Consider the following 27,985-nt stretch of genomic DNA (forward strand, 5'->3'; position numbering starts at 1 on the left):
AGATAAGGTGGTGATTAGCATTGTGGCTTTGCACCTCCAGGGGACGCGTTTGATTCCTTCCTGCTGTGTGCGTGCGTGCGGGCTGCGTGCTCGATGATGTATACAGGATACAGTGGTTTAGAAGATGAATGAATAGAACTGATAAACAGCAATGCGCAGTAAACGCGCAGTTTCTTGTGGTAAACGGGAGCCAAGTGTAGGCGTACTGAATATGCGCAAATTCTGCGCAGTGTTTACGTTCAAGGCTACTCGCAGCTCTTGCTGTGTTACACAGATGTAGAAACTGAAGCTAGCGCTGGCCGCTGATAGCAGCCGTAGTTTAAAAATTAAACGCGTCTTAACGGGATGTGGCGAGCCTTTGGACAATAAAATGTTATGAGAAACCAGTTAATTAATGTTTTCTACTATTTCCAGGTAATGTCAGTTTTTTTGGGGGGCCGGCGAGAGACCGCAAGCCTCGCTTCTCGGGGCAGCACTAACTAGCTTAGCTAGCCGCTAGTCCGCCGGTCAACGCTAAAACTAAAGAGGCAACTAACAAAACCGTGTATTTTCTTCAGTCACGTTTTGTAAGAAAAGAATACTGTTATCTTCGGTAACTTAAAGTGGGGCTTTCCCAGCTACCTAACTGCTTAGGAAGGCTATTTATTAATTATGTCTCCGGAGCAAGAATTATAGAAGTGGACTGTCGGGGTGTGGACTGGTATGAGACAAATATTTAACCAGTTAACTAGTCAGCGAGCCAGTGACTAGCTAAATACCTGGCTAGAATACGCTAACTTCGCGACTGGAACGAAGATGTCCGCTTTTGGAATATGTGAGCAGACCTGCCTGGCAGTATCCTTTGGAAGTTGTGTGTACAGTATGTAGTTGAAGGTATATAATAATCCCTGAGTGTGACAGCTAATGTTCGACACAGAGCTGGATGTACTGGAGGCTAACTATATTAGCTCCACAACCTTCTTGAGACTTGACATCTTGAACAGGACTTTTATCTAACCTAAACACGACGTGCTAATTTAAATTGAGCTATTTTACAAAGCTGTAACATATCCGCAGTATTTTAGTTTGTGTTTTTTTCTACCTAGTCCTGCTGGTGTTACTGCTTCCATTCAAGGTGTAACTGCTTCCTTTCAAGGTGTAACTTTTGGACGGAAGCAATGTCGATCCTTCAAAGGGCTTTACGACACACTCACCCTGAAGGACATTTCCGCATAACCAGTTAAAAAGCATCCCTTCGAGACCATCAGAAATACAGGAGATGTGAGGTGTCAATACCTTCAGTACCCATTTAGATGACCTTTTCTCCCTCAGATTACAGATTATAATTGGGTTATGTTTGACCAGTATGGACAAAATTACTGCGTACTATACAGTAGACACCAATTGAAGAACCCTTGACTTCCATGATATCACACAAATAACATTGGCAAAAGATAAACTAGTCATAGACAAACATGCACACTGATACTTTTGCAGCTAGTACTCTTTTCATTTATTGTCTGTGTGTGTATGGGGGAATGTGTTTTCTTGTCCAGTGGATTGGTTGTCATTCTATACTCCTTTGAGTACTGGCATTTCTATTTTTTGCATGTACAGTGTATTTTGTATGCTGGTGTTATATTACTCTACCACCTCTTTCTTTTCCATTTATCTTTCTCTTTTAACATGTTGTTATTAAATCCTTAATTGTAATGTTCAGACGGTAAAGGGACATGAGTTAAAGGCGGGCCAACGGGAGCCTCGACTTCTGTCACTATTGGAATGTTCAGGACAATTCACGTGAGTATCTGTTTGTCATCTGGTCATATTTAGATTAGATTGCGTTCTGTATATTGTTTAATTGCAAAAGTATTTTGTATTGGTGGCTCAGTGGTAGGTTTCCCGGGTTCAAACCTTATCCCATGCCCAAACCTGAGCCACTGGATGCAGTGCTGGTCCCAAGCTGGATAAAATGGGAGGGTTGCATCAGGAATTGCACCTGGCGTATTACCTGTGCCTAGTTGTGTGCAAATTGGATTGTTCACTGTGGCGCAGCCAAAAGACTAAAAACAACAGCGTATAAATACATTTACTGTATCTTGTGTTTTCTCAGCATGTCCAAAAGGATTTTTAGTAAATAAAAATTAATATTTAGTAAACAGTCTAATCATGCAGATGCCCTTGTGTCTCCAGATGTCTGTATCTGTCTGCGTATGTAGCGTCATTTGGGTGAGAGTGTTTTAGTTTTCCAGTTTGCAGGTATTTTGTGTGTTTTTACAACTGGAAGAAAGCGGGTAGTGTTGGTGTGCGGCTGTGTGCTGCCCATTATCCTGCATTCCTCTCTGGTGTCCAGAAGACTAAATGAGCCTCGCATGAGCCCACAGTCATCCTAACTGCATTAAAATTTCACCACCCTGAAGCTCATGCTGGATTCAGAGACGCAAAGTAATCTTGTATACCTCAGAGCAGTATTTCTTACTCCAGAACACTAATGCCTGTTAGAATTTTTCTGCTAGTTAATTTTGAAGAGCTCCAGGCACTAGACAGGAAACACTGCTGTGATGCTCGAGATGATGTAGATGTTTACTGATACTGTGAGTCATGAGTTTTATTGGGCATGTGGTCAGTGAAGAGGTAGCATGGCAAATCAAGTCTGATGTTATTCAGCTTCTTTATGGCAGCTTTCACATACAGTATGTAGGTGTGTGTTTGTGTGTGAATAACAAGGCACCTGAAAGGACTTGTTTTTCTCTCTCTGACTTTTAAACTGAAATCTTGAGTCCCTCATTTTTAGTTTGAGCAGCAAATGACTTTTCTCATGTCAACATTAGCAGCCATTTCTTTCCAAAGGTCAGCTGAGGTGCTAGCTGTAGACAGATGGGGCAGCTTGAGATGTTATTGTGTGACACTGTTTCAGATTAGGCTGAATAAGTTGTTATTTCAGTCATGTTTATTTTATGGCAGACATGGACAAGCTTTTGCCTCTTTGACGTATCAGCCAGTCATCACATAGAGAAGCACTTGGGGAAAACCTCAAGGTAAAAGCTGCTTGTCCGATAAGCTTAAATTTTTTCTTCTGTTAAAGCTCCAGTATACTTGACTTATACTTGTTGTAAAAGCACAGCCTTACTGGGTTTCTGTTAGAGATTAGTCTTGAATGAAACACACAACACAATATTGAAGTGGGATATTTAATGTTTTATTCATCAAAATATTTAATTTCACTTAAGGGGAAAATAATATAGACGCTTTGTTAAAGATTTCCTTTCTGCATTTAATGAAATGTTTGTGGAAGCTGGGCTTTTTGTGGAGTCTTAAAGCAAGAACACAGAGTGAACACAACGGTCACATTTGAGTAAGAACGTTTTCTATAAAAAAAAAATGAAAAAGATCTAAATACATGCTCTTTACAGGTTTGTAAAAAGCAGTTGCATTAGGAGGTGAGAATAGTTTTCTATTTAAAGGAGATTGATATGGCAGGTGGGTAAAGCAGTTTTAAAAGATTACAATGACTTGTAGAAAAATAATTAATAAAAAAAATTAATTAAAATTTTTTTTTTTTTTATTAATTCTTTTTTTTGCTGACCCACAAGCTTCAAACTGAGCCAAAGCATAAAGCTATGTGAGAGGACATGCCATGTGCGTTGTACATTTGGACCATCAAATAAAAAGCAAGGACACTCAGTGGACATGACTCAAAATTAAAGATGGGTGTTTATGTAACTTATCTAGTGGTTTACTGTTACCAGGATTCATTTACAATATTCACCATTCAGGTGTGTATATTTTTCCCTACAGGCCTCACAGCCAACCTTAGATTGGGTGATTGTGGGGCTGCACAATAATACAATTTATTTTCCTCAACATTTAAATTATTATTTATTAATTATTTTTTGATTATTAAGGATAAAAACAAAAAAATATATAAAATGTACATGTTAAATGTCACAGCTTACTGTTAGTGTTGCACGTTATCATTTTCAAAATACACCAGTATTTTAAATGTGATTGGCTGTTTGAGCTAGCCTATAGAAATATGTCTTTTAAGGGGCCAGTGCTGATAGTCGTGACTTTGCTGGTGGTGTCCGGACGTAGCAGGTAACAGACTGAGTTTCATAGTGTTAAATTATTTGACACTCTTCGAGGATTCATGGATACTTTTATGTCTGTATATGCATGTATGCGATTCTAGAGTCATTTATTTCATTTACCCCCTGTCCCCCTAAATCATTAAAGCAATTAGAGTGATCGATGGCAAAATTTAAGCTAACAAGTCATCACTGCATCCTCTGTACACAAAAGAGAAAGGAGTTAATGCACACACAAATCTTTATATATTGAAGTCACAAACCTATATTTGTTATACTGTATATTATATACAGTGATATTTAGCCATTGTAATGCCCATTAAAATGTATAAAGACACCACTGAAAATCTGATTTGTTTATTTATTTAGTGAAACACTCGCCTACAACGTGATATAACCTAATCTAACTACAGCTGCACTACAATGTTTTCTGGTTAATAGGTATAGTATCTCTCCAACTACGTTGGCCCTTTGCTATGACAAATTTATTAACATTGGTTTTTAAACCCATTTTTTTTGTTTTTTTCAACAACAGAAATCTAGTGCCTCTGGCTTAGAGAGAAAATATCAGAATTTATTGACATTCATGACAGTATAGAAACTTTTTTGTATAATGACAAGACTAGTAAGTAGAAATGAGTTTTAGTCATTTGTTTATTTTATTTTACAGCTTACAAGAAAATTATTAATTATGTAAAGACCTTGTCAGGTATGGCTTTCAGTTGGTTTGGTTGACTCTGGTGGAGTAGAGTACTTCTGGGTGGTGACTTTTTGCTTTTTTTCCCAGGAAGGGAGAAATGTTTTTTTGATTCCATGTAGTCATTCGTAGTTTTCCTGTTTTTTTTAATTTTTTTATTTTGTGCTGAGTTAAGAGGAAGTTGGAGCATGCCATAAGGGACACTTTTTGGGAGGAGAAAAGAGTGTGTAATGAAATAATGATCTTTACTCTAGCTGTATGGTGGAGGAAATCTTGTAACTTATATGTGGTTGAAAATGAAAGCCATTCAATTCTCAACATTTTTCCCCCTTCGCTTCCTATGTCACAGCTCTCAGATGTACTGCAAGGGAAAAAATATGGTGCGGCTGATAACGGCCTTTTGGTATACTAATGTATTAAATTTAAATATACTGTAATGAAACAGCTGGATAATAGTTTTAATGTCAATTTATTTATGAGATTATTATGTAACAAATTAAAGTCATGTAATATGATTCAGATTATAGAGCTTGTAAACACAAGCATTTTTTTTTTTATTTTTTAACAAAACATAAAGCTTAGCCAAGATAAGCATAATATCTTTAGTAAAATAAGGTCAAGCAAGCTATCCCTTTGTGGCTTTCTCACTTTTGACAGACACTACATTTGCTTACTACTGCTTTGTGTCAGTAGAAGAGCAGTTCCTACTATTTAGATGCATCAGGGCATTTATGTGATTTTACCCAAAACCTATGATATACCTGTGCACTTTTACCTGAAACTTTTCACCCCACCTTGTGATTAAAAATTCACCATTGTGTAGGGTGTGATTGGTGTGTGATTTGATAGGTCATGCCATGCATTAGACTCTAATTCTTTTTCCTTGTGGTGCTGACATTAAACAAATGCTGTTGTAGACAAAGTTGTAGAAAAGATTTTGCCTTCTCTTTTTAAGGTTGGGTGTTTTGGCAAATCCTGAAGCAGTTAAATCCAACCCAGTGCCTCAGCTGTCCATACCGATCAACAGGAATTTTCATGTAGTACGTGGTAAGTGTCTGTTATATTGTATATGGTGTCCCCCCACCCCCCCCCCCACCCTGCCCAGAACATTTTCACTCCACTTCTTTGTCATCTTTTTACTGTCTGTGGTAATATAAAAAGAACAGTGCTTGATGACCAAAGTATCAGAACAGGTTATCTTTAATCCTGTTCAAGCTTCCTTGTAAATGTGAACAAAACCTTTACATAGAGTTTGTAGGAACTGTTTCCCTACAGTAGCACAGCCCCTAGCAACCTTTGCACATTCTGTACGCGTCATAACTTCCTGTAACTGTCTTTTTTTTTCTTCTCTCTTTTCTTCTTCCAGAAGCAGAGGAGGCTCTTCTCATTGACCTCTCAATAAGCAGTAAGAGCAAGATTCTTTTTTCTTAATTTAATTTGTTTTAATGATATACTTGGCCAATAAGTTAGTTCATTTATAAGGGGAAATAAGAGACTAGGAAAGATCCTATTTTTAAATAGTGCTATTTTAATTAGTGTTTTTTTTTGCCTGCTGTCTGCCAGTTTACTGTTCTCTTTCAGTATGTAAATACAGCTTATACATTGCATGTCCTGAGCGTTTTTTTTTTAATGCTTTGTTTTTTTAACAACAGTTCTTTTTCTTTTTGCAGCGACATTTAGGATCCGTATTCAAGCAGAGCAAGCTCCAGAGCTTTTGCTTGAATTACAGGATGATGAGCGCAGTCAGATTTTCTTCCAGCAAGTGATGAAGGCTAAACACCAAGGTGAAGCTATGCTCCTGCACACTTGATTATTTATTAACTCTTGTTACAACTCTGTTGTACAGTGGTTGCTTATTAACCTTAACAAATGCAATATTAACTTATACAGTATATAAGTCTTAGGAGTGCTCGTTAGTGTTTTAGATTAAAACTAGCTTGATCTGGCTTTCCATCATGAATTGTTTTTTTTCTTTTGAACAAATTGCTTGGCACACTGTAACAGTATTTGCTGTTAAAATTAGACCTGAGGCCACAAGTTTCATGTGTACAGTGTTGACTATTTCTAACTTGTCCTGAAAGCTGTATTAGAGATGAAGTAGAGTAATCAAAGGACATATAACTTTAATTGTATTAGCGAATATAGAGATTATGCATAGTGGAACTTTAGATATTTTTAAGTCTTAAACATTTGCTGTTGTTACAAACATACTATGCCTTGTGTTTGATATAGATGAGCATTATTTAAAAAATGCTTGGGGTTTAATGTTAAAGTCAAAACATGAAAAAAAAACTTGGAGAACAGAGTTATGTACAGTATGTGTACAACCCTAGAATAAGGCAGTTCAGAATATGTTATCATCTGCATTATGCTAGTTTCTTAACGGTACAGTTAGCTCTATTGCAGTAAGAACACTTACACTTCATTATTTACTTTACACTTACACCTCTATTATCCATAATTACACTATTTTCTTTTAATCTATATAGATAAATTTGATTACTAAATGGTACATTAAATAGTTAATTATTATAGTATGAATCTTAACATGTTTTAAAATAATTTTAATAAATAATTGTTTATAATAATCCATAAAAGTTTATAATTTATATTTATAGTAATAGAACCAGAATGAGGGGTGTGAAAGCCTCTCACTAAGTTTTTTTTTTTTTAATATAAAAAGCTTTTACTTTAAAAGTTAATATTTTATTTTTAAAGTAAACATTATTTCTTATATGTGTGTGCTATCTAGATTATTAACAGTAGTTACTTTAAAAAAATCTGTGCTTTTGGACTACTCACTGGACTCACATAGACTAATTAACCTTTCTGCTTTTTTTTTTTACTTCTGGAGAATACAAAACTTTAAAATGCGAGACTGAAGAATACAATACTTTGACTGAGAAATTAAGCAATACTCAGCTTTTTACATTTTGTTATTGTAAGAGAAGAAAAATCATAATTACTGCTGCTCATTTTACATAATTTACTTATTTTTTATGCATATTATGTATTTTGCCCAACCAGTTTTCTTTTTTCTGTTATTTTGGTTAGCATTTAATCTGTTAGTAGCAGGATGTTCATGAGGTCACTAGGAGCAACATAGCTGGACCTCATGAGTAAGATCTAAATCTAATGTGCTCCATTCCTTTTTGTAGGTTGTATTTATACTGATTGTAAACATGACAGGAAAATAAAGATGATCTTTTAATTTTAAAGAGTTTTCAGCATACTTAGCATTCATACAGTGTGATTACTCATACCCATTTCCCTTGCAATTCTTTTCTCCAGATTGATGTTTTTGCCTGGTGCATGTATGATCGGGAAATTGTCCTGATTGTGGTATTGCTTTTTTTTCCCTGTTCCAGTTGAAAGCAAAAGTTCACAGATGAAGATAGAGCCTGTTGTTCCTGCCCCACTCAAAGGCTCTGTCCCAACCCCCCCTCAGAGAAGCACTTCCAAAACAGCAAGCAATTCCTCCAGGGCCATGCTACAAGGCAATACCAACAGTAGCACTTCAGGAAAGCCATTAACCACTGGTATATTCATATGTAATAATTGAATTCATGCTATGTTTATTTACAGATTGCATATTTAAAGCTATTATTTAGTTATCTTTTGGTTCTTTTACCAGATTCTTTAGACACTCCATCCGCTCTGGTGACAGACTTTGGTTTTGAAGATCATTTCAACCACGGTTTAAAAGTAGAGGAAAAAAAGAATAGACAAAATCGGATAGTCGCTCCAAGAGAAGCTCCTCCTCCTCCCACACCTCCACTTCCTCCTCGGAAAGGCAGTTACACACCTTCTGTTGCCCCTGCTGCAGGCTTACCTCCCAAAGATAGACCTCCACAGATACAAATGGCCACACCTGTCAGGCAAGAGTAAGTTTAACTAAGCTTGCTTTGCTTTAGGGACGTTTCCCCTTATCCTCTGGAGTGACTGTAGTATCTTATTTAATCCTTTAGGTATAATTACTCTGCAGATCGAAGCAACTCTTGGTCTAGCAGTCCAACTACACAAACCATGAGGCAGGCTATGTTAAGCAGCCAGGCAGGCCAAAGAGAGGGCCTTCTCAAATACCGTTTGAGCAAGAAGGAAAAGGACTATGTGGACATCCAGAACTTTAGGTTGCTTTTGTTTTTTTGTCTGACAAAATTTTTTTAATTTTGTACAATATATTTTAATGCTGACTTTTTTTTCTCCCTTACCTTTAGGTTTTTTGCAGGTACCTGGAATGTGAATGGCCAGTCTCCTGATAGCAAGTTGGACCCCTGGTTGTCCTGTGACCCTGAGCCTCCTGACGTGTATGCTGTGGGGTCAGTGTCACCAATATTTGCATCTGTATTTCTATATTATATTAACAAAAAATTAGTTAGATTCATCCACCTACATTCCCTTAATATATCAGTCTGTTGTTATGGTTATTAATTACCAGTGCCGCAACATTGGAGGTGCTCCTTCAGAGCAGTATATGTTTTAGATCACTGTTTTTGAATAATTTTGGTTTTACAAAAACTTGTGCCTTAATAGGTTTCAAGAATTGGATTTAAGTACAGAAGCATTACTGTACATGGATTCGTCCAGACAGCAGCTGTGGGTTGATGCAGTGGAGAGGAGTCTTCATCCCAAAGCAAAATACAGACAAGTGAGTGACTGACCACATAACAAGAAGTCTATACTCTGAGTTTTTAAAGCACCCTTTATGTAACCCTTTTAAGACAGGAAAGGTTTTATAGCTTGTACTAATAAAATGACATGTTAAGCCCTGTAGGCTAACCTGGAGGACATTTTTAATCCTCAGGTACGCCTTTTTCGGTTAGTCGGTATGATGCTGGTGGTGTTTGTCAGAAAGGAGCATAAAAATCACATTAGTGAAGTTGCTGCTGCAGCTGTTGGAACTGGCCTAATGAACAAAATGGTGAGTTTAACATTCAGTTCTTCCATTTTTCAGAAGATAATGAGGTTGCCAGTCGATGGTTTTCAGATCGTACACCCTCAAAATAAATTGCTGTGGTTCAAACTAGGGCTGTAGCTATCGAATATTTTAATAATCGAGTATTCTACCAAAAATTGAATCGATTAATCGGATAAAATGTACTTAATTAAACAGCAATGTAAAATATATAAGAGAAACAAAGATTAATTCGTTTTCTTTTTAGAAAAAAATCTACTTTTATTTTTTAAATGCATACAGCATTATATAAAAAATAAACATTGTCATTATTCCCAATACAAGGAATATTTTATAGCCCGCAACAGAACGCTACATCATTTAATACACAGCTAACTGTTTGCATCTCCTTCCGCTTTTTGGGTGCCGTAAGCGCTTCTTTTCCGTTGGTGTTTACTGGCGGCTTACATACAAAAGCGCACTTTGTTAAAAGCGCGCTGTCAACAAATAATTGCGCAAAAACATAATGCAAGCTTAAAATCAATTTGTAATCGAATTACTCGAGTTACTTGAGGAATCGTTTCAGCCCTAGTTCAAACTACTGAGTGACTTTTTTACCTACAGGGAAATAAGGGAGGTGTGGCGGTGCGGTTTGTGTTTTACAACACCAGCTTTTGCATTGTGAACTCCCACCTGGCAGCCCATGTCGAGGACTTTGAGCGACGCAACCAGGACTATAAGGAAATCTGTGCCCGTCTGAGCTTTCACCTAATGGAGCATCCACCACTCAGTATCGTCAAACATGAGTAAGCTTTGAATTTGTATCACTCCCTCCTAGGGTTTGTCAATAATCAGTGAGTTTAGTGATTCTAACACTTTCTGACTCATTATTCAGTTTACAGTAGGTGTCTCTTAGTGTTCAATTCCTGTTATTTCTAACACATAATGTTCTAATTTGTTTGTCTTAGTGTTGTAATTTGGTTGGGAGATCTGAACTACAGGCTGTTTTTAAGTGATGCAGCTGAGGTAAAGAAGCTCATTGCTAGTAACGAGCTGCGAAAGCTCCAGGAGTATGATCAGGTACGTGCAAGTAAGAGAATCTGCTTCATGTGTTTTACCAAATGGTTAGGTTAAAAGAAAAGAGGAAGTCATTGTGGATATAGTAAGAATATGGCTTCTCAGTTCTCAAAACTTTTTTTGGGAACACTAATTCACAGTCAGTCATTGGAATCACTTGTTGTTCCTGTTTCCTTTTGTCATGTTTATGTGTTTCCTGTTGGATATGCCTTATGTGAAGTGACAGTTCCTCTGTCATTATAATTCAGTTTATTCTGCCTTAATTTCTTTCTGACAGCTGAACAACCAGAGGCAGACTAAACGTGCCTTCACTGACTTTAAGGAAGGAGAAATCAATTTCATCCCCACATACAAGTATGATGCAAAATCAGACCGATGGGACTCAAGGTATGATTGTAGGCCCAGGTTCATCACAGTATTTCATAAAAAAACAAACAAATTAGTTCACAAAAAACTTGTATCATAGGTGAAACAAATAAAAAAAGTTGTGAGCAGTGTTGATTTGTCTGTTTTATTTTATTGTTGTGCTTCTTGGTTCAGTGGCAAATGTCGAATTCCTGCCTGGTGTGACCGTATTTTGTGGAGAGGTAGCAGTGTCAAGCAGTTGTGCTACCGCAGCCATATGGACCTGAAGACCAGTGATCACAAACCTGTCAGCTGTCTTTTTAGCATTGGGGTGAGTTTCATTATTTTACTAGTATTTTTGCAGGTGCATTTAAAAAAAAAAAATTTAATACTTGGTCTATATTTTATGTCTGTTTGTTATAGGTGAAAATGGTAAATGAACAACGTTATAAGAAGGTATTTGAAGAAATAGTTCGTGATATGGATAGAATGGAGAATGACTTTCTGCCTTCATTGTCATTGACTCAAAGAGAGGTAAGAGCACAAGACAGGGTTATACACCTTACTCTTGCTGTTACAGGTCTGTATGTCATACATACTGTATATTGCAGCTCTGTCCAATCTTATCTACAAACAGCCACTCTAGGGCTGCACTTTTTCATTCTAACACACCAAGAGTGCCAACTAATTTGGTCTGCTTAAATAGTAATTGATCAGCAGTCTTTATATCAACTGGTTTAAAATTTATCATATATACAATGGGATTCAAAAGTTTGCATGTTTTATTCCACTGTTCCTCGCAAAAAAGGCTCTAGAGCTTTAAAATTGTGAGGGGATCTCTTGCGCAAAGGCATCAAGTAATTTTACAGGTTTTGGATAGAATTCAGGTCTGGGTTCTATCTAGGTCATTCAAAATTTTTTTTACATTTTCTTCTTTTGTTGTCTTTGTTTTGTGCTTTGGGTTTTTAGCTGTGTTGGGAGTTAATTTTTTTCTTTATCTTTAGTTGTTCAGGCCTGTGGGGTTTTTATGTCAACATAGATTGGTGTTTGGAGCTATTCATGACTCTAGACTCTGTGACTTTATCTTGACTAGAGTATGGAATAAAATCACTGTCAAAAATATTTGTAAAAATATATGCGTAAAAAAAAAATATGCGTAAAAAAAAATGTGTGTTATTCTGTCTTTTGTCTGAGTTGGATTCCAAAATCTACGGCCACGACAGCTTACAGATACGTGATTTTGTGTGTTCGTTACAATTCAGCTCTAAAATATACGACTCTGACCGTTTACAGACACAAAACTCGTTTTTACAACTCCTCTGTTTCGAATGCGCCGAATCGATTCCTCTTCCCTCGGATAGTAATGCCTATGCATGTGGCCTTGATGACGTATTTTTGACAGAGGTTTAACACGCAGCATTTATGGCCGTTATTTCGCAATTTGTCTGTGAAACAGAGGAGTTATGGCCGTAGATTTTGGAATCCAACTCGGACAAACTTACACACACATCTTTTTTTATGCACAAATATTTTTGACAGTGATCTTATTCCATACTAGAGTAGCTCCAGTTGCAGCTGATGATAAGCAGTCTTATAGCATGATTCTGCCACCACCATGCTTTACCATGGGTATGAAATTATTTGCATGATGCGTTGTCTTGTTTTGATATACTATAACAAGTTAAAACACAAGTTATACCAATAACACATTTTGCCACATGGCTTGGGTTGGGAGTGTTTGGGTGTGTTTTTCACGAGAATGCGCTTCTTTGTTTATATGGTTGATTCTGTGACAATAGCGAAACCTGCAAAGGAAACTGATATATTTTTGTCTTAAAATCTTCTTGTGAAATATCTGACGTGTGTATTTGGTTTTCAAACTTTTTTGTTTTGATTTCATAGTTTTTTGTATGTTCTTGAATTTGTTTTTTAAAGTACTAGTACACATTAAGCAAAGTCCAATGAACCAATGAACAAAACATAATCTTGACATGAAGAGAGCTGTCGTCTTTATTTAGCTTCTATTTAGAAGTGTGTTAATTGCTTATGACTCATTTATTCAGTTTACACGCAGTCATTATACTATTCCGTTACTGGCGCATTAGGCCAAATTTCTGTGCATTCTCACTATGAGTATGTAAATATATTTAGAATGTAGATTTTACTTATTTTATGGTTAGACCACTATAAACATGCATTCCCACCGTAGATGATCAAATAATGTTGACTAGCTTTAGAATATGACTTTTGGAGCTTTCCACACATTAGGTCATGAAGGAGAGATAATCAGAGCTGCTTTGCATTTTACTGAGGTTATCATTACAGGTACAGTGTATGAACACCTTTTATTCAATGGCCTGCAGAGTGAAAACGAACGCACAAGAATATTAAGAGTCACTTATTTTTTCTGTCAGTCATCTGCAGAAATGACTAATATATGTCTTTTATATACAAGCAATTGTTTTCTTTAATTAAGTTAGAAAAATATTGAAAACAATAAGTTCCCAAATTTGCTCTTGAAATGACCAACACCTTTTTAATTGTCACTGTAAATTTTTTGCTGTTTATTTGCATTTCACAAAATAAAAAGGCCAGTGTTTAAGTCACACTGACGCCTAACATTTCTTCAGATACAGATTTTAAAGAATTTTATATCCTCAAACTTGAACAGCTTAAGCAAATGTTTGAAGAAGTGTTAGGCGTCAGTGTAACTTAAACACTGCCTTTTTTTTCATAAGAACCATATATGTTTCTGCATGTGTTAGTATGTCTGAGTGACTTAATCCTGTACTATGTTATGTTCTCTCATTCTGGACAGTTCCACTTTGAGAACGTGAAATTTCGTCAGCTACAGAAGCAGAGTTTTCTCATTACCAATGATGGTCAAGTCCCCTGTACATTTGCCTTCATCCCCAAACTCACAGACTCTCAGTATTGTAAACCCTGGTTAAGAGCTGAACCCAATGATGGTGTTCTTGACCCTAGTGAGTATCAGTCATATAAGACAGTTTTTACATGTCGAAGAAACTCAATTTAAACTGTCAAAATCAGCCTGTAATTGGTTTGTATAACCGCTCCCTGTTGCTAATGTTTTTGTAATTTTACTATTTTCAGATGAGACCATGGAGATAGCCTTGGAGGTGTATGTGAGTAAAGACTCAGTCACGATGCTTAACTCAGGAGAGGATAAAATCGAGGACATCTTGGTGTTGCACTTGGACCGGGGAAAAGACTATTTCATCACTGTGTCAGGGAACTATCTACCGAGCTGTTTTGGGACCTCTCTGGAGACCCTCTGTCGAATGAAGAAGCCCATCCGAGAAATTCCCATCACCAAGCTCATCGACTTGGTGAGAAATAAACCACATGTACAAGCTTGTTGAAATAGTGATTTATTGGGAGGGTTGATAATGTACTCTAACTTAATGATGCACAATAAAACTTCTCTCCCTGGGCCCTAAGCAGGTTTCAGGGTTGTATTTATGAATGTATTGAATTCTTCTTTCAGAACGAATTTTAAAAGCAGAACTGTAAGCTTACTGACCTGAAATGAGGTTGTCTTGGCATCTCATATTTTTGGTCAGGAATACTAATTAAAGACCAAAACATCTAGCCTTCTAACTGAACTGGTTAGAGATGAGAAATAATGATTGCAGTTGCGGTTGTGGTTAGTGAAACTGTTTCCGAGGTCAGTTTCTTTGTTGTACTGTATGTTTGCTGTGTTGCACAGGAAGCACGTATGACACGCTGCTGTCTTTTTGATAGCAGTATGCACATGTTCAGGACAAGCCCCAAAGTGTTACTCTACCAGTCATTTTGAAGCTGACAGAATGAAGATGCCCAATGTCGGTTTGCTCTAGTTGTGTCTAGTAGTAATTTTCTTGTGTGAACTCAGCTGCTGAGCAGTTTATCGGGTTTAATCAGTTTACTTTTTTGGAATATTTCTTTACACGTGTATTGTTCATGTAGTTGTAGGTCTTTAGTTGTTAGTTGCGGAGAACATTCAAGTAATTTATTGAGACAGCATGTCTTATGGTCAAGGCAATAGGACCTGAAACATGAGCTTAGTCTAAAACCTATAATTCTGTTTGCAGTCTGATACCCCTATCTCACCAACGCGGTTTCGCGCGGGGGCCGCATGTACGGTTCATCATGATTCACGCGAGTTTTTGGCGTTGTGAGTACGTTTCCATCTTTCCGCGCAAAAAATTAAACGTTAAATTTTTTTGGTGGTCCTCGCGGAAGCTTGCTGACCTTGCAGAACTTTGCGGAATGTTAGCGGGCAATCGCGCCAGCTCACGGTGCCTAACATCGCATCTCACAGTGCGTCAAACCGCATAGGTGAGATAGCGGTATAAAGACTATTACAGTTTTATATTGCACCAGGCTCTAGTATGTAATGTGGTGATGATTGAGTGTGGGTGTGTGTAGAGTATAAACCTGTTTCTTCTCTAATAGAACACTCATACTCATTGTGGATCAGAGAGAATGAGAGTTTTTTTTATACAAGACTAATGGCATAAAGTTGTAAATTTTAAAATACTGTTTGAATGTTTAATTTTTCGATATTGCATCAAACTCATTGCGTACGTAACATCTACCTTTGTTTATCATTAACCAACTTCATCCTAAAAATCATTTTACTTAGAAAAATTATCGGTTCTTATCAAGTTATCGTCAGGTCCAAATCGGTAATATGTTTTACATGACTTTATTTTAAGTTTAATGGCCTACCCATTCAGTGGTTCTCCACTCCGGTCCCGGAGAATGTCTACCCTGCATGTTATAGTGTTTTCTTAGCTCCCAGCACACCTACTGTAATTGAACTAATTAGCTTTTTAACAGCCTTTTTTAAATTGAGGTGGGTGAGATAGGGCGGGGGAAACACTAAAATATACTAGGCAGTGCAGGTTAGGGTTGGGTATTGTTTGGGTTTTTTCAATTCCGGTGCCAAATCGTTACTTTTAAAACGGTACCGGTGCCAAAACGGTGCCTGAACCGATACTTTACAAAAGCCACAACGTGATGGTGGATGACTCAAGAATACATTTTTATTGAAAAAAAAAAATTCTCCTTAGTCAAATTAGCCTTCTTTGCAATAGTAAATGGGGTTGCTAGTACTAGCTGGAAAGCCATAATTATAAACAGAATCCATGTTACATTAGTATTTTACAAATCGTTTGACCATTTGTTAGCATGAATGCAAGATTTGCATTTTGCAATTAACATTACATTAGCCTACTACTAACCTGCGGAAAGGCTGCTGTCGTTATCATAAGCTGTGGACTCCTTTTTGCTACGGTTGGTATGACTCGGGCTGGGGTCATCCACACCGATAGTGCCAGCTGTTGTCCGCAAGCTGTCAAACACGGTGCATCCCTTTGCTTTTAAGTTTATTCAATACCTCAAATGTTTCATTAGATTTGACGTGTTTGTCCCTTTATACGCAACTGCTGTAAAACATTTGCTGCACGTCGCGGTGTCGGAATCCTTTCTTGTGAAATATAGCCACACTTTCGATCATTTACTTTTTGGCATTTTAACGAATGTTGTTTAATTTAGCAAGCTAAGATAGCGGTAGACCGCTAGATAGCGGTAAGTGTATCGTTAGTTTCCTGATGATTTGTGCTTTTAATTTTTTCATCTAATCTAATAAACTTTTAATCTCCAAAAATAAAATGGACAGTAACATTACTTATACAATAAGTTTAATACAAACAATAACAATGTTTTGGATTTGTATTATCAAAGCTTTCCGAAGTTCTAAGGAAATAATTTATTTTTGCCATCATTTCTGACACCCCGTGAATGCAGTATTTAAATTTTACTAGCGATCATGTGTATTGATGAATCTGATGCTTATTACAACTGCGTCATTCCATAGACAGTTCAGGCATTTAAGTGGCACCGAAATTTGCGTTCTGTTTCAGTCCGGTACATACCGGTGCTTTATTGGCACTGGTTTTCGGTAGGGATGCACCGAAATGAAAATTCTGGGCCGAAAACGAAACCGAAATTTTTGGATGCACTTGGCCGAAAACCGATACCGAAACCGAAAATGGCTTCATTAAAAATGTTTAAAATATTTTCTTTTTGTTTGTATTAAAAAAACTACAAATTAATTAAGCAATCAAACTTTTATTGATAATAAATAACAGTAATAAGGCTGTTTAGCAATAACAAAACTAAATAAAATTTCTTTCTGTAACATATTGCAACTTTGCTGTCCTCATCTGAAACTTTGAAGTGCTTCCAAACCGCCGACATACTCCGTGTTTGATGCGTAATGACAGCGCGAACGAGACGGGAGGATGGGCGAGGCGTGGCGACAATTTCGGCTTTTATTTTCTGCGCTTTCTTACGTTTCGGCCGAAACCGATAATGCTATTTCGGCCGAAAATTTTCGGCGGCCGAAATTTTGGTGCATCCCTAGTTTTCGGTACCCAACCCTAGTGCAGATGAGAACTACTGTATAAGATAAATAACATTTAGTTAATGTATATAATATATGAAGTCTCATACAACTTCATTTATTAATAGTCAAATTTAATGTAATTTTTCTTTTAAAATTTTGAATCTAAAAGCTGAAGTTGATGAAGGTGTTAAAATAAGGCAATAAATTATCTCCTGCTCATAGAAACATGAGCGATGTAAAGTTTCTCATAATGCACTATACAGTAGTTGTTTTGAGGGTCACTGTAGGTCCCAAAACAACAACAATGATGTCATTTATTATTTTAAGTAAAGGTCAGCCGTTCTGGAATTGCAATTACAGTTGTGTAAAGTGCATTTGCAAAGCTGAACAAGCACCAGGGTTGAAACTAACCCTCATCAAGACCATCCCAGAAAGCAAGAGGAAAATGTATCTAATTTAGAGTTAAAAGAAATAGGTCAGGAAAGCCCATGTAATTAAAGTGTGTCTAAAATTATGACTGGTAGTGTGTGTAAGTCACCTGAGGAATCATCAGCACTACAGATCAATATGAGTCTTTTCCAAAATTTTGCAGCATGATTAATATCATCCAGCTCTCCAGAATGCACTCAGTCTATTTTAGTTATGTGATTTCTTCTCTTTTTTTTGTTGCCATTTTTCATACATGCAAAAATTAATGACCAAGAGTACTTTGATTTCATTTCTTTTTATCTATTTAATCTGCTTACCAGTGGTGAGTGAAAGTGCTTACCATCTCATATACAGTGCTTTCTTTTCACTGTTTATCTAATTTTCCTGTCCTCCTTTTTTCCCTCAATCTCTCCCGTATGCATTGTCCATTCCTTTTCAACCAATAATTCTTGGGGCTGCTTCACTCTCAGGGAGAAGATAGCTACATGGAGAAGGTAAAAATCTACAGATTGCTCTGTTGGAAGGGATATTGCAGTGTTTTGTCTGATTTGTAATAAATGGTTATAATTACAGGATCAGAGACAGTTTGCTTACACTCCATGTGTGGTGTGGTCACATTTTCATTTCTTTGTATGTGTCAAAATACAGTCTTGCATGTGCGCAGACAGTTTGCAAAGGTTTGTTTGCTTTGCACCGTGTCCTGTTTAACACATTTAACAATCCCCATACCTGTTTATTGCTGTATTTTTTCTCTACCCCATCAAATTCAGTGATTTATTCAAACAGGTATTGATGATCTTTGCAGTTTCAGCTCATATAATTTATATTTATTACTACTGCTGGTTTGTAAATACCACTGCTGCTTTATTTTATACAACTTACCAGGCACTGATGTTACAGTGCCTGATATGATAATTAAATGAATAATACACATGGTTTAATTAATTAGGTTAGCAGGGAAGTTTGAAGTTAGCAGGGTTTGATATCTTTCCAATGCATTGTTTATTGTGAGGTTGCCAAGGGATCAAAGTACTTTGAAATATTTGTTTAGGGCAAGTCAGATCAGGACACAACTGGTATTTTTCTTTGTCAGGCCCAGGCAATGGAAAAGCTTTTCCATGGATGGACGGATCATTATTTATCTTGCAAGCCCTTACACAAGTAGTAGCTCCTACAGGGTAGGCCATTTATATGGATACGCCTTAATAAAATGCGAATGTGCTGCCCATTGTGTTGGATTGTCAATGCAACCCTCTTCTCCCACTCTTTACACACTGATAGCAACACCGCAGGAGAAATGCTAGCACATTGAACACATTTTATAACACATTTCTAACACATTTTGGTCAGGAACTTGTCAATAACTAAGCCAATAAGTTTGATGTGTCACATGACCCTTTTCCTATTTAAAAAACAAAAGTTGGATCCAAAATGGCCAACTTCAAAATGGCCACCATGGTCACCACCCATCTTGAAAAGTTTTCCCCCTCACATATACTAATGTGCCACAAACAGAAAGTTAATATCACCAAACATTCCCATTTTATTGGGGTTTATCCATATAAATGGCCCACCTGTAGTTCCCAGTCTTGTGTTTGGTTTGCTCACAAACTTAAAAAGTAGACAATTAAAAGTAACACATTGTACTCCATATCCATACTATACATTTTTTTTAACAATGTTAGTATGTAATGAACTTAGTCTCTGAGGTGGCATGGTGACATAGTGGTTAGAACTGGGTCCTTACACCTCCACAGTCGAGGTTTTGAATCCCATGTCTGTGTGTGGAATTGGCATGTTTTACCTGTCCTTGATGGGTTTTCTCCAGGTACCCTTGTTTCCTACCACAGTCCAGAGACCTGTAGAGTACCCTGTGATGGATTGGCACCCTGGATAAGCGGTATAGAAGATGAATGAATGAATGAATGAATGAAAGTAGGAAGCTGAGGTGAGGGCGTAAGGTCAGCCGGGATACAGCACACCTGGAGCAGATAGGGTTAAGGACCTTGCCTAAAAGCAGCATGATGTCCGGGTCACAGCCAAGCTGCCCTTCTCTTTAATAACCCAGAGCCTTAACTGTTTGAGCCGCCCCTGCATGGGATATTCTGTATCCACGGTGTGATATACCACCTAAGTCATGCATTCTGCTATGTTTCAAAGTCTCTCTTTTTCACTACTTTTCCAAATGACCTTTTTCATTGTCTAGTCTTAAATGCAAATAAGCTAACACATAATGTTAAAATGGTGATAGATAAACAAACAAATTTACCACTCACAACCTACTATTTTAATAGAATTGGCTTAAACCCCCCCACAAATCCTGTGTTTCATTCTGTAGGTTCTTTAAAATGACCGGCATAAAGATTTATCCTGCTTTGGCATGCAACACAACTAAATGTAGGCACACAGCAATTTTATGGATTAAGGCTAACTTAATAAACAAACAGTAAAATAAACTTAAAGCTTTATGATCCAAAGTTGAGTCATGGATAATCAGAACTGATCATCAGCCTTGAAGTTAATCCAGCATTAAGCTAGGCAGTAGATTTCCCAGTGTTGCTGTGATTAACAGGGGAGAGAGAGTTCTTCCCAGTCAGAGAGCACTGTCAGTTTGTCGTCTTGTCACCAATGGCTATGGCATCGCTAGGATAATAGAGCACTTTTCTGTTTCCAGGAGTTGAAAAGTTACTTTCTCAAAACTTCACATTAACACTTTTTGACCAAACTGCATGTCTGAATACAGACGTCATTGCTGGTTTTAGTCACAGTGTTTACATTGCTGTGATTAACATACAGGTAACTGGGTCACTGCAAATTTGAAGATCTGTGAACAATACATTATACATAGTATAATGTAGAGCTGGTTTTGCGTGTTTCAGAGGCAAACATTATTACTGCCACTATTTTAAAACACCTTTGACAGTATCAGGGTGCGCCCATTCTGTAGTGCTAAAAGTAGAGACAGCAGTTGTACAAATTTTATTGTGTGCCTGTGTGTAAAAGAGAGAGAGAGAGAGAGAGAGAGAGAGAGAGAGAGAGGAAGAAATGTCAGCATGCATTTTAAGTTCTAAGGGATACATTTACTGTGTGTAAAGGAATGTGAGATGTCTGGGACTAAAAACCCTCCTTTAGTCCCTTGTTAATAAATGTGACTTGCTTAACCTCCCTTAAACCTCTAATGTGTGAAATATCCCTGCTTAGATTAATGAGCCTACACATTATTTGCAGCACATAGAAAATAATATTAAAGTTCAAAGTTGATTTGCATTGTTCTAACAGGTTATCATTGATCTACTTCTCAGGAGAAATCCAAGATGAACTTTCTGTTGGACAGTGGCAACATGGAGGACAAACCATTAAAGATCCCCAAGGAGATCTGGCTGCTTGTCAACCAGCTTTTCACCAAGGCCTGTCACCAGGTAAACCACCACTAACAACTTATCAGTGTTTGTATTCATTGTTTGTGCTAAGTGTTCCTAAGAATTTACCCAGAAGAGTACAGTGAGAACCCTAATCCATCATGCCTGCTGCATACAATGGGGCCTTATTTATCAAGCCGAATACAGATGGCTTTATTTATAAATCAGTGGATAAGCTTTTATACGACATATTGGGTATTGGTAATGTAAACCTCAATTTAATCAATTTAAAAGTATACAATGTGTAGAAATTACAGGGAATATATATGTGGAATATATTTTTAAACTGCTGTATTCACAGCAGACATTACAGAATATGTTATTTTACAGAAAATGTCCTCGGGCTCCCATAGCCATACATGTTGGACATGCTCTCAGAGAGGAGAGGGTGCCATATTAATTTCCCTGTTACCCTATCACCACGCTCTGATGTTGCAGGAACACCAATTTAAAAAGATTCACAATTTGTAAAAAAAAAAATATATATATATATATATATATATATATATATATTTTGGCTTATATTAACATCATGTGATAAACTGTGAGATATAATAGTCATTTTTTATTGTTAGTGTTTAAATGTATTTAACTAGGTTAGCAGCAATAAATTAATACCTAAAGTTTTGTCAAACTCAGCATATTTCTGGACCTGCTGTAAAGTGCTGCGTATAGATAATTGCACAGGTTCGATATTGCAATTTATTTGCCTAATTGTGCAGCATTACTAGCTTTACATGTCTTAGTGTTTTACTAAAGCTATGAACTGTTATTTCACTAGGACATGGAATAAAAACAGCAGATAAAACATTTTAAGGAAGCGTTATTTTATATTATTGACATATAAAAAAATAAGCAAGGCCTGCCAACATAAACCCATAAATTAAGATAAAAAAAAAAAATATGACTGAAGGCTGGAGTTATGGCTAAAGAAAAGCAACTGCATAAATGGGTCATATTGCCTGTGCATAGCTATATTTGTTTATTTATTTTTTTGGCTGTATATATTTTTGTTTTTTTGGAGAAAGAAACCTGGATAATACGTCATTCCATTTGAAAAAAAAAAAAAGTAAGATTTAAAAATAAATTCTATGTAAAAACAGCTTAACTTAATATGCATCAGCTGGGCACTGTTTTTATCTATTTCTTGTTAACATTTAAAATTAGTTGCTAGAAAAAATGCTAATTTTATGCACATATCTAAACCTTTGGCCAGACGCCATGTGTCAACTGCATTCGTTACAACAAAAGAATTAAAATATTCAGCATTTTCCAGGAAAAACAAAAGTGCAGTTTGAAGTATGAATGTGGAAGAGGTGCAAGGGCATTGTTTTATAGACCAGTGGCAGGGGACAAACAGAGATGTTAAGGATTTAAAGTTCACACACTAGGAGACCCTAACATTCATATTCTTTTCTTTAACTTTTCAGGTGCTGTTGTGCAGTAAAATTGCTGGTTTTAATTAATAACTTTCACTTCTGAGCGTTGTGAACTTCTTTTATTGATTTTTGCGGGCGTCATTAAATGTGCATGTACCTAGTAATTTACGCGTTATTGTAACATATACAGACCAGTTAGAAGAAAAAATGCATTTTCATAACTTTTTATTTTGGTTTCACTTATGCACACCTCCAGAGGTGCCTGGAGATGTGCCTTAAAGGGTCAAAATATTGAGATTAATTTTTGGGATTTAATGTTATGGCTGATTTGGTGTGTATTAAAGGTGTTATAGTGTCAAGGAACCAATTAAAATGGGGAGAGGTCGGTTGTGGGACTGCTATGGAATCTCTGTTTTACTCTTAACTGTTAAAGCACAGTGATATATTTTTAGTTTTTATGCAGTTTCTGCTTTCGTCATATAAAATGTTTTTAAATTCTAGCCATGTGACCAAAAAAAGGCACATTTTTAAATCATAAAAAAACATCCAAACAGTAAGATGTGTTTTCCTATATTCCCTTTTAGAGTTCTTTTAAAATGGCAGTGTAAAGAAACACTAAACCTAAAAATCAATTCTAAAATCAGAGATTAAAAATATTAAAAACCTTTTCCATCTGCCCCAGGTATTTTTAAAGGTATACTTTTAAGTGAAATTTAAATTCTTTTTTTAGGAGGACCTTTTCCAGACACCTGGCCTGCAAGAGGAGTTGCAGTGTATAATTGACTGTTTGGACACCAGTATTCCGGACTTCATCTGTATCCTTTTTTTCCTAGTTAACTTTGTGCTCTACTCTTGTATCATCATCAAAATGTAATGTGGAAATGTTTTTCTAGCAGATGTTTCCCTGCACTCACTTTTGCTTGATTAATGGACAAGCAAATTTTTATCCTGTAAAAATTTAAATACGAACTTAATAAATAACAGTCCAGTTTTAAAAAGACATTTTCATAAGGGCACATCTTATATAGAGCTCCCCCATACTGTATATAACTGTTATAGTTGCTATAGTAACAACTTACACCAGACAGATGCTCCACATACAGAAAATGTGTTACTGCTAATGAGGTGAGCTTTCTGTGAGGGGGCTTTTATTTAACATTCGTGGAAGGCACTTTTACAGTTGGTTCATTGTGAAAGCCAGAGCTATGCAGGGATGTTTTAGGCATCCTTTGCAGTTTGTTGCTAAACATTTTGTCTGTTTCAAGAGAGAAGAAAAAAGGAAGGGCTATTTGTAGCTGTTTATAAAAATTAAGTGATAACAATTGTTTTGTAGGATTTCCAAACATTAAACACCATACTATATAGCTAACTATAAATTGATAAGACACATATCTTATCATATCTCACATATCTCCTTTCTTTCGGCTGCTCCCATTAGGGGGTCGCCACGGCAGACCAGTCGATCTGCACACACAACTTGGCACATGCCATTCCTAATGCATCCCTCCCATTTTTCTAACCGGGCTTGGGTTGATATTGTGTGTGGCAACCAAGGACGCCAGGGCTAGAAAACCCTTACTTTGGTACATGCTGTTTGTAAAATAATTATTGTTGAGGTGGTAACAGTAATCCACTTTGTGAAGATCTGCATCAAAACGTTCAATTATTGTAATGCCCCCATGTTTTATTTGAAAAATATCCCAGTTTTGTTTATTGTGCTGTAAAACTTTTTGGCTGTAGTACAAAGAAGATATAAATTTAACTTCTTTGTCCCCAAGATAACATCCTGTGACTGTGACTTGATGGTAAACCTGCTTTCTGGTCCTTTAAATCCTATATACCCAATGTATATTTCAAGTGTTATAAACATAGAAATCATATTATGAAAGACAAACTTGTGGTATTGAAAATGGCCCAAGATTTAAATGTTCTTTGCTGAAACTGACCTCTCACATAATATAAATCTGCACCCACCGTTTTATTTATTTAATTTTTTTTTTAGTTCCCTGAAACTCTTTTGGTCTTTTCATAATAGAACTCAAGCTATTTTACTGAGACACAGTACACTTTCTGTTGTGCTTTCTTTATTTGTCTACTGCCTTACTTTCTACTGCAGTCTGTCACTGCCCACTGCCACAGAACTTTTCTTAGTTCAATGTGTCCAGCATTCTTCAGTTTAGTTAAATGTTACCATGGCTGTCCTCACATTGCCAAAATTGCCGTGTGTGTGGTTGTGTGTGTGTGTGTGTTCAGTTTGTATTTGCACCCTAACTGTGTATCAGCTGGCAGTAACCATTCGGTAGCTGAAGCACTGTTGATCTTCTTGGAGGCTCTCCCTGAGCCCGTGGTGTGTTACGAACTCTATCAACGCTGTCTTGAAAGCTCCCATGACACTCGTCTCTGTAAACAGGTATAAAGACATTCTAGAAGGAGAGCTTTGAAATGTACTGTAGATTCTAAATCCACCTAATTTACTATAGTCCAATAATAATTTACTTACATTATGATAACCCTTTTTTGACAAGTCATTGTTTTAATGTTTTAATTAATAATTTTGCAATATCTGTGCCAGCCTGGAAAACCCACTAATGGAAATTTTCTGTTATATAAAGTTCTGAACACTTTAGGAATTTTTATCTCAACAATAAATAAGTTCATAGCATTTTCACTGCCGGAAGCCAAAAAAAATCCTTTGAAATCCTTTTTAAAGATTCCGTTTAGACTTCACTGGATACCATCACACTATGTCTTTAAACTAAAGTATTATTTATTTGTTTAAATACATTATGATTGTTTATATTATTATTATATAATGACACCATCACCCATAACATTTAAAACCACTAACAGGTAAAGTGAGTAACACTCATTAGAGCGGCACCTGTTACTAGGTGTGATATACAGTATGTTCTGCGCTAAGTGAACAGTCTGCTCTAACAGATGATATGACGGAAGGGGAAAAAGGCAAATTTAAGAATCTAAGCAACTTTATTAAGGGCAAATATGTAGTGGATTTATGGTTATAATATCTCCAAAAGGGCAGGTCTTGGTACCTACTAAAAATGGCCCAAGGAAGGACAGCTATTAAAGTGGTGACAGGGTCATGGGAGCACAAAGCTTACTGCACAGGAGTGGAGACTTTTCTTTGTAGTCTGATCCCACAGAGGATCTTCTGTAGTCCAACTTGCTGTCAAGTCTGTCTATAATGGAGTATGTGCATCATTTCTGGCTCATTTTTCCACCTGCGGAAAACATCTTTGATGAGCATGTGTCCATCAGATCTGGACCATAGAGCAAAAGAAAGAGGTGGCCTGGTCTGATGAATGTTTTATTTCACATGATGCAGACTGCCTGGTGCATGTGCAATGAAAAGTTAGCACCAAGATGCACTATGGGACAAAAGTTGATGTAGTGTGATACTCTGGGCAGTGGTGTCCTAGGAAACGTTAGGTCCTGATATTCATGTCAATGTTACTTTGACAACAAATCACCTACATAAACATCGTTGCGGACCACTTACACCCCTTCGTGACAGTGGTATTTCCTTAAGGGCAGAGGCCTCTTTTAGCAAGATAATGTATCCTTTAAAGTTATTGACTTCACCCCCAGATTCTCTGGATTATATTTCAATCAAGCATCTATGTGATGTGTTAGACAAAAACATTTTAATTCATTGAGGCTCTATCTCTGAACCTACAGGACTATTTTGAAACATCTACTACTAATGTTTTAGTGCAAAAAACCACACCACACCTTAGTGGTCTTCTGAACCTCATTCCTTGACAGATCAGAGTTTTCGTGGCTCAAGGGTGACGTACGCAGTATTAAGCAGGTGGTTTTTATGTTGTGGCTGATCGGTGTATGTAAAAAAAAATACAACTACTACTTAATTTAATCTGAAAACAAATCTTTGTTTATTGCCTTAAGCTAAAAGCACAAATAACCATTATAAGTTATAGAATTCATTATGTTTATATCCTAAATTGTATTTGCAATACTTTATTATTTTTGCAAATACAATTTAGATTATTAGTAACATTGGCATCCCTGTATTATAGGAGTTAAAATCATTTAACTCCTAACTAATAATCTGATTGAATTTTAGCTTAACAAACATTTCCAAGGTTGATAGATGCTTTTACATATTTTTATTAATGGATGTTTATTTGTGTTTTCTACCTACCTGTGTTGAAATGCTTTGTGTTATTGCTGAAATGCTTGGCTTATTGCTGGTGAATTCTAAATGATGTTCTGGCACAGTTGGCCTGAGTGGATAGTGGTTCAGTTTCTTTCCTTCTGTGTGCCAGCCAAGTGAGGGAGTCCTATCTCTTGTGTGCAGAATTAAGCGGTTAGCTCTGCTTTAAGCTCTTCTTAAGATGAGAAACGTCTGGCAGATTTAAAAATGTATTAATGGATGCACGGTGTAAATAAGTACTTTACCGTATATTTATGCATGCTCATAATAAGAGATGAGAGGCTACTATACAATCAATTTAGTTATACCCTTGAAAGGGGAATAATTGTGCTAAAAGTCATATGCATCAATTTGATTTGCTAAGCATTTAAATTCAGTAGAATTAAATATATCTAATTGCCCCCCGGCCTTTTTTTTTTTTTTTACAGTTAATATCACAGCTCCCCAGAGCACACCGCAATGTGTTCCGCTACCTAATGGCTTTCCTGAGAGAGCTGCTGAAACATGCAATTGACAACAACCTTACTGCCAACCTCATAGGTCTGTCAGTTATTCACTCTTCTGTTTACCCACCCTTTGCACTTTAAAATGTTTTTCATCTTCATTTCTCTTCTTCTCTTCCAGCTACTCTCTTCGCAAGCCTCCTCATCAGGCCACCACCAAACCTCACAAGCAGGCAGACCTCAACCGATCGGCAGAGGGCCAACGATTTCATTCTAGGCTTCCTAATGGGCAGTGATGAGGACTGAGGCGCTCCTTAAGTCAAGTAGTCAATTAAGTAGGCTGAGAGACTATGGGTCATAACCTTCCATCCAGGTGCAGGTGGTGCCCTGATCATAGGAGATTGTGTGTGTGTGTGTGTGTGTGTGCGGCCGTGTGGGCCCTCCCAGCACTACCATACTTATTTGTTTAAAAAAGGCAACATCTCTTTTGCACATTGCACACTGCATTTAGCTCTAGTATTATATTCGTTTATTAGAGCCTCCTCCATTACTTAACTAAAGCAGTTTCAGGTCGACCTGGTGTCGCTCTGAGATATATGGCTCCTTATTATTTGGCCTTGAGGCC

General features: G+C 36.8%; 1 protein-coding gene across 1 annotated transcript; it reads left to right on the top strand.

The window, feature by feature from the left end:
* The first annotated feature begins 258 nt into the window (after nucleotides 1-258).
* ocrl (OCRL inositol polyphosphate-5-phosphatase) lies at nucleotides 259-27,985 on the top strand. The gene is made up of 23 exons (XM_053505570.1): nucleotides 259-834; nucleotides 1,700-1,779; nucleotides 5,720-5,811; nucleotides 6,131-6,169; nucleotides 6,435-6,548; nucleotides 8,133-8,303; nucleotides 8,399-8,648; nucleotides 8,733-8,894; nucleotides 8,982-9,083; nucleotides 9,298-9,412; nucleotides 9,569-9,685; nucleotides 10,283-10,464; nucleotides 10,627-10,738; nucleotides 11,013-11,122; nucleotides 11,276-11,411; nucleotides 11,504-11,614; nucleotides 13,899-14,064; nucleotides 14,195-14,430; nucleotides 21,227-21,343; nucleotides 23,453-23,537; nucleotides 25,005-25,132; nucleotides 27,346-27,457; nucleotides 27,542-27,985. The coding sequence occupies exons 1-23, from the start codon at nucleotides 796-798 to the stop codon at nucleotides 27,664-27,666; spliced, it is 2,901 nt and encodes a 966-aa protein (XP_053361545.1). The 5' UTR covers nucleotides 259-795; the 3' UTR covers nucleotides 27,667-27,985.

This window comes from Clarias gariepinus, chromosome 10 (genome assembly GCF_024256425.1).
Source record: "Clarias gariepinus isolate MV-2021 ecotype Netherlands chromosome 10, CGAR_prim_01v2, whole genome shotgun sequence".
Lineage (NCBI taxonomy): Eukaryota > Metazoa > Chordata > Actinopteri > Siluriformes > Clariidae > Clarias > Clarias gariepinus.